Consider the following 12,183-nt stretch of genomic DNA (forward strand, 5'->3'; position numbering starts at 1 on the left):
GACAGAGGGAGACAGGGGATCCAAAGCAGGCTCTATGCTGTCAGCACAGAACCTGACACAGGGCTCAAATCCACACACTGTGAGATCATGACCTGAGCCAAAACCAAGAGTCGAAGACTGGAACAACTGAGCCACCCATGCGCCCCACCATTTTGGCTTTTAAAGACAATTCACCATAGCTGTACACACCAAAAATTATAATGAAAGAAAAATAAGTTCAGAATGACAGTATATGATAATAGTTCAATCTTTACTATTCTATTGTCTTCCAACAAGAAGACAAAGCTGATGGAAGGATTTAGGTACGCCAACTGGGTTGTAACTGACATTCATCGTAATGAATATGTAAAAGGTTAAGTGCTTGGGTTGCACTTTAGAATCAACAGCCAATGAGAAATATATGTTGAAGAATCAGAACCTCAACCAGAATTTAAGCAGAACCTTTTTTTCCCCCAAGCAAGATGAAAATATATTTCCATTTTGGAAGAAAATAAGAAATGTAGATTATGTGTCAAATATTGACTGTTTCACAAACTTCAGGAGAGAGGTATGCAAGGCAAGCCTTGGTGTGCAGTTTGAAAAATATGCTGTGAAAGGTGTCAGTGCCATCTGCCTGGAGCTAGTTCTGCATAGTTTCCAAATGGTATTTTTATCTTGTAATTATGCAAAAAGTCACATTGACAGAAATCCACAGCACATGTGATAGAATCACATGAAATATGTGTAAGTTTTAAAGTATATGGTAGTACACAGAGGTCAAATCCTAAAAAGGCTTGAATTTTCTATTAGAGTAAAAGATAATGGTGACAGTGGAAAACCAAAGATTACAATAGGTGGAAGTCTAAGACGTCTTTCTTCTGGCTCCCTTATCTGCTGTCAAGAACCAAGCTGACTTAGGTGCATCTGGGTAGTTCAGTCAGTTAAGCATCCGACTTCAGCTCAGGTCATGATCTCACAGTTCACAGGTTTGAGTCCAATCAGGCTCTGTGCTGACAGCTCAGAGCCTGGAGCCTGCTTCAGATTCTGTGTCTCCCTCTCTCTCTACCCCTCTGCCTCTCGCACTCTGTCTCTCTCTCTCTCTCTCTCTCTCTCTCTCAAAAATAAATAAATATTTAAAAAATTTTTCTTAAAAAAAAGAACCAAGCTTAGAACTGAATATTGCAGTAACTATTGGTTTAGTCATCTCAAAATGATGCACTGTTTATATTGGATTATGTGATCTCATTTAGTATCATCACATAGCACTTTGATACATTTTGGTACATTTTGTGGTACATATTATATAACTCTCCAAGTTCTTTCCTAGGTAATTAATTAATTAAGAACAAATAACAAATCAACAATGCCTTACTAACATGAGAGAAATATTAGTCATCCACTTTCATAAGCTAGAAATGTTAAAATGTTCCTCAATTTCTATTTGTTGCTCAACAGTTTCTTCTTCCTCCTCAAATGACCTCCAAATACTATCATTTCAATCTAAAAATTGATTTTTCACATCCAACCTTTCCTCCTGTTCCCACATCTACTCTCTTAGTCCAGTTCCTTGTTCTCTATCATTTCTTATCAGTCTCTCCCTACTCTAGACTATTTCACATAATGCCACCAAAGTATCTTCAAAATTAAATCATAATCATGTCATAATTCTGCCTTTGAAAGTGTTACTTCCGGGGTGCCTGGATGGCTCAGTTGGTTGAGCATCCGACTTCGGCTCAGGTCATGATCTCACAGTTCATGAGTTCAAGCCCCATGTCAGGCTCTGTGCTGACAGCTCAGAGCCTGGAGCCTGCTTTGGATTCTGTGTCTCCCTCTCTCTCTGTCCCTCCCCCACTTGCACTCTGTCTCTCTCTCAAAAATAAATAAACATTAAAAGAAGAAAGAAAGGAAGAAAGAGTGACTTCCTATGTCTCTTTATACCCATAGAACAAAAATCAACTTCTTGGGTTAGGTCCTTCTCAATCTGGCTCCAACCCTAACTCTGACTTTTTCTTCTGCTTCATCAACTTCAACTACTTTCCACTCAATGGACATTCTAAAATTCTCATGCTCTCCAAGGAGGCCATGCCCTTTCACATATGATTCCCACTGCCTGGAATGTCCTTCAGGTCAATTCCACAAATACTAATGTGGGCATCTGCCATATACCAGACACTGTTCTGGGGACTGGAAAACAAAAATAAGAAGATAAAGATCCATCTGTCAATGAGTCCAAAGTCTGGTAGCAAGGGCAACATGTATACAAACAAATAATGATGTACTATGATACACACAAAATAGAAGTATATACTAAAAGCAGAGGCAGCACAGAGGAGAACATGGTAAACTGTCTGGAGGGAGCCAGACAAGGAAACATGTCAAGATCCAGACAGACAAGGTGGGAAAGGCAATGCAGGTGTAACAAGGGGCACCGGGACAGGAAAGAGCTTCACATTTTCAGGAAGCAGTAAGCTTCCACATGTAATGTGAAAACATAAAATGCAATGGGGATGAACTTTACAGTTGAAAATGGTTAAGATGCTACATTTTGTCATATCTGTTTTTGGCCACAATTAAATTTTGTTTTCATTATTTAAAAGAAATGCAGTGGGGGGAGTATCCAAAGACTAGGATAAACAACAACCTGTCTTTCCCTCCTTCTCAGCTTGCAAACTCATACTCATCTTTTAGGATCAGCTCACATGTCTAAATGACCCCTCCTTTGCAGTTCCTATGTGGCTCCCTCAGCCTGTCTTCCTTTTTCTATGCTTCCTGTAGCACTCCTAGGCTTCTGTTAGAGTACCTAGTCACAGCATATGGAAAGTTTTTGTTTACTCCTCTGTTTCCCCAACAAGACTATGAGTTCCCTGAAGGCTGGCACCATTACTTATACAAGCATAGATCCTACACCTCTACAAGAATTATTTCTTGAATTAAATTGTTAGTTAACCTGCAATTAATTAACCATGTGCCAGCCACTACACGAATGTAGCCATATGCTACATGCACGATCTCCTTTTATCCATACAACAACCATATGAGGGTAGATATTGTTCTCATTTCCATTTTAAAGACAAGAAAACTGGGATAACTAGAAGCTAGGTATCTTGCCAGAGGTCACAGCCAGTAGTTGAGATCTGAAGCCAGATTGAGGCCAAACTGTGATTTTAATGACAAAGAAAATAATCAATAAAAAGATGTTTCCAAGGGAATAAAGGAGGGAGTGGGATCTTACAATATTAGTTGAGAAGACTTAGCAGGAAGCGTTAGCCTAGTAGGTGTCAGACTGTGCTATGTACCTTGCTGAAGTCATTTCATTTAAAATAATTTCATCCTCGGGGATTAAGTGTCCGACTTCAGCTCAGATCATGAGCCTTGCGTCAGAGCCCACTTCAAATCCTCTATCCCCCTCTCTCTCTGTCTCTCTCCCACTCACTCTCTCTCTCTCAAAAATAAACATTAATAAAATAAAATAAAATAAAGTAAAGTAAAGTAAAGTAAAGTAAAGTAAAGCAAAGTAAAGTAAAGTAAAGTAAAATAATTTCATCCTCCTGAAATCTCTTTGAGACCCAGATATCCCTCTGAAGTTCAGGACAGCTGGGCTCTGGTGAGAGCTCTCTTCTGGGTTGTAGACTGCCAACTTCTCATCATAGCTTCACATTCTTCACAGAGAAGAGAGTGCTGAGCTTTCCATCCCCTTGTAAGGGCACCAATCTCATCACCCCCAAGACTGCATCCAAACCTCCCAAAGACCCCACCTCCAGATACCATCACAATGGAGATTAGGCTTCAACATATGAATCTGGAAGGGTCCATAGCACCATGTGAATTAAATCCAGCTTTCTCCCTATCCCATACCTGAACCCTCTTGGCTATATCACTATCACTACAGATTCATGACTACTGACCTCAAGTGTAGCCTTTCTGTGCCCAGCAATTATACTTCACTATCTATGTCTCTCATTCACTCTCCTGCTTCCACTCTTCATCGCTCTGACCTGGTGACTTTGCTTCCTATTTCATCCAGAAAAATCAGAAAAAAAGCAATCAGAAGAACAATTCCACTAACTCCCACTACTGCATTTACCCACTTTCCTGCATCAGTGCCCATATGCTCTGCCCTGCATCCTGTTACTATGAACTGCTCATGTTCCTACCCAAGGCCAACACCTCCTCTTTCCCCCTTTCTATTGGATCATTCCCATTCAATGTCAAACATTTGTAATCTATTTCATCTTACCATAAACAAAGCAAAAACTAGAACCTTCACTTGCATTCCTATCCCCTCCAGTTTTAGCTACCACCACATTTCTGTGCCTTTCTAGAAAAGCTCCTCAAAAGAGTTATCTGTTCCCATGCTCAAATTCCTCTACTCCGACCTCCTTAATTCTCTTCAGATGGGCTCACCACTCATCATTATGGTGAAACTGTCCCTATCGAGGACACCGATGGTCTTCATGTTGTCAAATGCAAAAATATATCCCCATGCCCCATCTTCTGGGCCTCTCAGCATTTAACCCAGCGAATGTTGCCTATGTGATGTGGAAACCTTGTTTAGCTTCCAGAACACCACACTCATGACTTTTTTTCCTTTCTCGCTAATTGCTCCTTCTTTGTTACCTTTGCTGGTTCATTCTCAACACCCCAAGCAAAAGCCATTCACATTTAATGCCCTCTAATCTAAAATAAATAATGTAGTTCGTTTTTCAGCAAATTTGCCTTCTTGATTATATCTTCTTATCTGTAATTTAATTAGCTTTCATTCTCAGCATATACCAACTGGCTAAAGGAGGAGTCTTAGAGGTTCGCTGGGTGGTAAAGGAAAACTATTTCAGGATTGCCAGGCCTGATCTTCACAGATAACCTCGTTACTCATCAGTCCTTGTGTGTCCTCTCTGTTGTAGAGTGTTCCTGTCATCCAGTGGGATCAGCTGTCCTTCCTTTCAGCTCAGTGACCTTCTGTGACCCCAGCAATGGTGACTGCCCTTGCAAGCCTGGGGTGGCAGGGCCACATTGTGACAGGTGTATGGTGGGGTACTGGGGCTTCGGAGACTATGGCTGCAGGCCCTGTGACTGCGCAGGGAGCTGTGACCCACTCACAGGCGATTGCATCAGCAGGTGAGTGCACATGGCTCTTGCTCTGTCTCTGTGTCCTTTGGATTCTTTTGAAGATCTAGTAACGACTTAGAAAGTCTTACATGCTGTCAGTGGAGCAAAGATGCATTTGCACAGCTCTTTGAAGAATCTTCGTCAAATTTGTTCTTGCAAGATTCTCGAGATGGTCTGGTTCATTTTACAAAATAAATTATTAATCTTAACAATAGTCCCTTAAAACACTATTTCTGAAAACTAAAGGGATGGGAAAGTACCTGATTAGATTTACAGCTCCATAAACACATTCATTTCATTCAAGTTCTAAGAAATTCCTTAACTTCATCATTTTCTATTTTATTAGCAGCACAGACATGGACTGGTATCATGAAATTCCTGACCTCCATTCCATGGACAATAAAAGTGAACCAGCCTGGGAGTGGGAGGGTGAGCAAGGATTTTCTGCACTTCGACACTCAGGTGAGATGATAGATATAACCAGATACCATATTTCCGGGTCTGGTCTTGAGTAACAGTGATTTGTGACAAACCAGGAAACAACTCTTGTATCCTATGAGGGGGATGCTTTAGCTCTGAGGTTAATAAAGTAGTGACTCCCTTAAGTATAGAACTATTCAATTTAGTTAAGGAGTATTTTAACAAGCTTCTGTTTATTTTCTGATTATTAGAGGAACATATATAATTAGTATAGAAAATCTGGAAAATTCAAAACATCACAGTAAAAAAAAAAAAATCCAAATCTCATTACCCAAGCTGTTACTGTTTTGGTGTGTCTTTCTCTGTCTAAAATACACTCTTTTACAGAGGTGAGAGCTACTGAATATGTCACGTTTGGAAATGTAGAGATCCTTTTAAAGGAAAAATGTTCTTACAGACCTAGTGTAATTTAATATGCACAAAGGCAGGTGTGAACTCCTTATGTTTATATCTTTTATACAACTAGAAGACAATAAAACTAACAAAATTCAAATTAACGCCATTAATTCAAGATGAAAAATAATTTTTACTGAAGCCAAAGCACTCTTCACTACATAAATATGGTTCTTTAAGTCTGCCAGGTCTATACTACTCTTTCCTCTCAGTTTTCCTATGATGTTTATCTGTTCCTTCGTTTGATGAGTATGCCGTAATATTGGTGTGAATACATGATTTCTGTGTTCATCCTGCCTCTATTCTTTTCTTGTAGAAAGTTGAGTGGTGCTATTCACCACAAACACAAATGTGGGCATGAGATCTGTGTCAGCATTTGGTTGTAAAGAGCTCCCCAAATGATACAAATGAAACTTATAATAAGTTTTTTAACTTTTTTATTGGGGTATAATTCACATATAACGTATTAGTGTAGGTGTACAATATAATGATTCAATATTTGTGTGTACTGTGAAATGGTCACCAAAAAAATTCTTTGTATTAAACATTACAAATGCCCAAAATGTATTATGAACACCCATATACACACACCTATCAAACTTTAAGTTTTGCCATAATTGTTTTATATTTTCATTTAAATTTTAAAGTGTTATACATACATTTGAAGACCTGTATCAATTTCCAACTTCACTAGCCTCCCCTACTCCACAGAGTAATCGCCACCCTGAATTTTGGTATTTATCATTCACTTTCATATTTTTTCTATTTTACTACACATATACATAAGAGTGTTTTTAAGACTGCATGTACATAACTTACCTACCCCTTTAAAGCTTTTTTTGACCTAAATATGTATTTTTTTAGATTTATGCATTCTATTATTTGAATATATCACTTTTTATTCTCTCATTATTTGCCATTTAGGATATTTCCAATTCCTAATTTTCCACTGTTATATGTAATGCTACCACAAATGTCCTCTTAAATGTAACTCTGTGCACTTGAGAAGGAGTTTCACTAGAGCAGGGGCTGGTAAACTGTCCCTCAGACCAAATTGGGCCTGCCATCTGTTTTTCTACAGCCCACAAACTACCTGCTCTAAGGTTTAGATGGTTACAGCTTAAATAGTTACATAAGTGGGGCACCTGGGTGGCTCAGTTGTTTAAGGGTCCAGCTTTGGCTCAGGTCATGGTCTCATGGCTCATGGGTTCTAGCCCTGTGTTGGGCTCTGCGCTGACAACCTAGAGCCTGGAGCCTGCTTCAGATTCTGTGTCTCCCTCTCTCTCTCTCTGCCCCTCCCCCACTTGTGCTCTCTCTCTCCCTCTCTCTCTCTTTCTCTCTCTCACACTCTCTCATGTGTGTACATGCTCTCTCTCTCTCTCTCTCTCTCTCAAAATAAACTTTAAAAACATAAAATAAATAGTTATATAAGTACCTACATCAAAATCTTTAATTTTGTCTCTTAGGCCAACATATTTGTTATCTGTCCCTTTATAGAAAACGTTTGCTGAGCCTTCTTCTAGGGTACAACCTAGCCACTGTTGGGTCACAAGTATGCTTTTATCAGATTTACCACATACTGCCAAGTAGCTCTCCAAAGCAGTTGTACAGATTTGCACTCCACCACCAGAGATGACATCCTGCTGCTTATTCCACATCCTCACTGATAACTTCATATTTATGTAACAAACTTGTGTGTAACACATATGAGGGGCCAAGGACTATTCTACCTCACTAACTCAGGCACAGTTCAACTCCTTTAACATTTTCCGACTTCTGAAGTTAACATTATCAAACCTCTCAACTTTTGCCCATCTGGTGAGTGTGAAATGGGACCCTGCCATTATAAGTTGTATTTTCCTGATTACTAACAGTTTTAGTAGCTTTTCACGGTTTCTTGGCCATTCAGGTCTCTTATTCTGTGTATTTCCAATTCGTAATTTTCTCACTACTTAGTAGTTCTTTGTAAATTCATTCATCTATCCAACAAATATTTATTGCATACCCATACTATGTGTCAGTACTGTAAATACAGTAATAGAACAAAACGGACAAAAATCCCAGACTCCAAGGAGTTTACATTCTTGTGGAGGAAGACAATAAATAAATAAATAAAATTTTGTGTCATGTTATCTAATATAACAGAGAAATAAAGCAAGGAGGGAGATAATAAATGGCTGGGAGGGGCATACTTTTAAATAGGGTGATCAAGGAAAGTCTTTTGAAGGTGATGTTTGCAGAAGAACACCTGAAAAAGGTAAGAGTGAGCTCTACAGATAAAAGAGGGAAGAGAGTTTAGGCAGAAGATACTGCAAGTGCAAAAGCCCTGTGGTGAGCAAAGAGACCAGGGTGATTGGGGCAGAGCAAGAAACCACAATTTTAATTCATTTTCATAGAGAACTTATGGACTCTTCAAGAATCAAGAATCCAAATTTGAGAAATACTGGTATTTGCAATTCTGTATCATTTTTTTTTTTTTTTTTACTTAACCTGATCTTACGATCCTTTTCCTAATGTTTTCATTTTAGGTCACAACAGGAAAGAAGGTGGGAAAGATAAAGAAACACAAAGTTGTCATATTTATCTTTTCAGCATTTGAAAAAGAAAAAATCTTTCTCATTAATTTTTTGCCTCAATGCTAAATAGTCTGAATTCTATAATTTTAACTTTAACCACTTGCGAAAGTTTTCTTCTATTTCTCTAACACGATGATTTTCATAATTATCCAACTTTGTCTGCTAAGCCAAATCTGTGAAAATCAACTTTTTAGCATGATAGGACATTCATTAAGCCAATCACGTTACTAGGGAGCTGGCGACACACCAATTAAGCACGTAACTTGCTGGCATCAGAATGACTCCAGACTCACATCCACAACAGCTGTTAGGTCTGTGATATCCCCCAGAGAGTCTCTGAAATTCATCTGGAGGGGTTCCAGATTGAGGAAGACATTGTTCAGTTTCCTGCTAAACAGCAAAGTTCCCACTGGATATAGAATGGTGCTCCTGGGCACCTTTTACCAACAAAGTGATAATCAGTTTCCTAAGCACCACAGTTCATTCTCGAATACATGTGCCTGCCTACCTATTTACCTACCATAAGTTTCCATAACTAGAAGTGTAATGCACTATACCAGCAAGATACCCTTAATTTCTACCACTTCTTGTGAGACAGAGAACATTAGATACATAATTTTACCTCCTGTACAACAAATCTGGCTTTAACTAGTACCACAGAACTTATATAACAAAACTGGCTTGAACTAGTACTATAGAATTTGTTCAACACAACTGGCTTTACCTGATACCACAGAACTGTAAATGATGTTTCTCATAACCCAGTATTAACTAACTAGGTTTTTCTCCCTTTCCAGATTTCCTTTTAGAAAACACATCTGGGGGCACCTGGGTGGCTCAGTCAGTTGAGCGCCCAACTTCGGCTCAGGTCATGATCTCACAGTTCGAGTTTGAAGCCCATGTCAGGCTCTGTGCTAACAGCTCGGAGCCTGGAGCCTGCTTTGGATTCTCTCTCCCTTGCTCTCTAACCATCCCCCGCTTGCACTCTGTCTCTCTCGCGCTCAAATATAAATAAATGTTAAAAAATTTTTTAAAAAAGGAAACACCTCTGGGTTAAATAAAGCCTGATCAACACAGATTCATTCAAAAACAAATTTGAATGTCTGATTTCTTAACATGAAAAAGGGAGTATTGGAAAGCAGCCACAGAAATATCTTCAAATAACAGAACTTTGTATATTCTTGTTGGCTGAAGGACTAAAAAGAACATAAGTTAAGGAATAATACATGCCCTTTGGAGCTCAATTGGTTTTTTTAGCATGGTGGTTACCACACTCTCCAGCTTTGGTGGAATTATCAAAGGCCCTGGGCTATCTTAGGTTACTACAATTCCTGAAGGAGTAACCATCTCTGCTATGTTTAGATGATACGCAATATTATTTAACAAATCACAACAGCTAATTTTAAGCACCTGTGATTTCTCATTCCCACTATTTAATTCCACTGTGATTTTCCACTGGCAAAATCTCATTCTCTGGTTTCTAACAGCTTTAGTCAGAGTCAGCATGTCACCATTTGCCACATTACCATGTCTACCCAACCTCATCTCACCGGAATCCTACTCCCATTTCCACCTGCATATTCTGTCAGCAACTCTAAGTCATTATATTCTCCGCATACTAGACCTCTGTTGTTTCTGCCTACCCAGATCCATTTCCCCCTCTTTATTCCTGCTATTTCTGTGGCAGCTTAACCCAAACTTTCTCTAGGGAACCAGCCTTCCCCCATTTAGTAAAGTCTTGGTGAGGCCAATCAGATGTTCTCTCCCCGGAATTTAAATCGTGAGCTGAAAGTGACAAAGTCTGAAAGTAATCACAGTTCGTGATTCCAATGACACAGCCATAAAAGAGACTGTATAACAGTTCCTGGTACCTAGATCTCTGGCGCTGTCCTGATGCTTGTCTTTTCTGAGTTCTGGTTCTTCAGCTTTTTCTCCTTTCTATGAGCTACTCCATATCCTTTCAAAAATTAAGTTAAACCATTGGTTGCTACCAAAAACCATAAGTTACACACTCCTGAAGTGTTCTCCTCCTAACGTCTCTATTTCTGTTAGTAATACTTTAGTCTTCTGTCATCTTAGCTGAAAACTCCAAGTTCATCCTTAGGCTCCCTCTTCCCTTGCCGTAATCCAATCCATTGACAAGATTTGTAGACCCTAACTCTGCATCCTCCCTTAATATTCCTTCTTTTCTAGACCCACAGCCATTTCTTTAGTTCAGACCTACATTTCATCTGACTTAGGGAGACAGTACAGTGGAAAGATCAGGGGCTTCAGATTCTCCCAGACCCTGGCTTAAAATCTGGCTTTTCTACGTTAGCTTTGCTGCCTTGGATAAGCTAATTAACTTCTTTGAGCCTTTATGTTTTCACTTGTTAATAAAGCCTGTCCCATAAGGTTATTATAAATATTAAATAAGACCATATAAAGTTCCTTACATAGTTTATGGCTTATAGTTGGCACTCAATTCAGTTACTGTTGTTACCATCAATATCATCATCTTCTAATTGGTCCCCATCTCCATTTTCTCTCTTTTCCGGTACTTTTGATATGGTAATGCCAGGTTAATTTTCATATATATATATACGTATATATATATATATATATATATATATGTACGAAGTACGAAGTATATGTATATATGTATATATATATATACACGTATATATATATATATATTTAATTCATGTAACTTCTTTAATCTGATAAACTTCGAAAATTCGTCTTTATCAATGGGCAAAATGGGTGAAGGAGAGCAGGAGATACAGGCTTCCGGTTATGTAATGAATAAGTCATGGGAATAAAAGTCACCACATAGGGAATATAGTCAATGATACTGTAATAGCATTGCATGGTGACAGATGGTAGCTACATTTGTGGTGAACACAGCATGACATATAGAGTTGTTGAACTGCTATGCTGTACACCTGAAACTAATGTAACATTGTATGTGACTTGTACTCAAATTTTAAAAAAAATTTCTCCTTTATCTAACAAATTAAATTCAGGCCCTAATTGCATTATCAGTCAAGGTCCTCCATGATGCCTTCTACTATTCACAACTCAATCTGTACCCAGGAAAAACAGAAACATTTATTCTTCCATGAACACACTACACTCTGCCTTTCTGTCTTACATTTCTTTAGTCACTCTTTTTTTTTAATTTTTTTTTTAATCTTTATTTTTGAGAGAGAGAGAGAGAGAAAGAGAGTGCCAGAGTGCAAGTGGGGGAGAAAGAGAGAGAGAGGGAGACACAGAATCTGAAGCAGGCTCCAGGCTCTGAGCTGTCAGCACAGAGCCCAACATGGGGCTCAAACTCATGAGCCATGAGTTCATGCCCTGAGCCGAAGTCGGATGGTTAACCGGCAGAGCCACCCAGGCACCCCCTTTACTCACCCTTTTATCTCTATATTCTTGTCAAATTTCTATGTGTTAGAATCTTAGATGAGTAAATAAATGTAAAACACTTAAAACAGTGCCTGGCACAGGGGCGCCTGCATGTCTCAGTCGGTTGGGCGTCCGACTTCGGCTCAGGTCATGATCTCACAGCTTGTGAGTTCAAGCCCTGCATCAAGCTCTGTGCTGACAGCCCAGAGCCTGGACCCTGCTTCAGATTCTGTCTCCCTCTCTCTCTCTGCCCCTCCCCCACTCA

At 39.1% G+C, this 12,183-nt stretch overlaps 1 protein-coding gene across 2 annotated transcripts in view; it reads left to right on the forward strand.

Annotated features, from left to right (window-relative positions):
* The window catches only part of NTN4 (netrin 4), a 124,646-nt gene that overhangs the window by 100,377 nt on the left and 12,086 nt on the right, over positions 1–12,183 (forward strand). The window contains exons 6-7 of one of the 2 annotated variants that reach the window (XM_019446485.2): positions 4,881–5,094; positions 5,432–5,547. In XM_019446485.2, coding sequence (XP_019302030.1) covers positions 4,881–5,094; positions 5,432–5,547 — 330 coding nt within the window. The remainder of the gene's footprint in view (positions 1–4,880; positions 5,095–5,431; positions 5,548–12,183) is intronic. The other variant, XM_019446487.2, reaches the window with a different exon arrangement.

The sequence above is a fragment of the Panthera pardus genome, unplaced genomic scaffold, assembly GCF_024362965.1.
Source record: "Panthera pardus isolate Hobbes unplaced genomic scaffold, ASM2436296v1 HiC_scaffold_6, whole genome shotgun sequence".
Classification (NCBI taxonomy): Eukaryota; Metazoa; Chordata; class Mammalia; order Carnivora; family Felidae; genus Panthera; species Panthera pardus.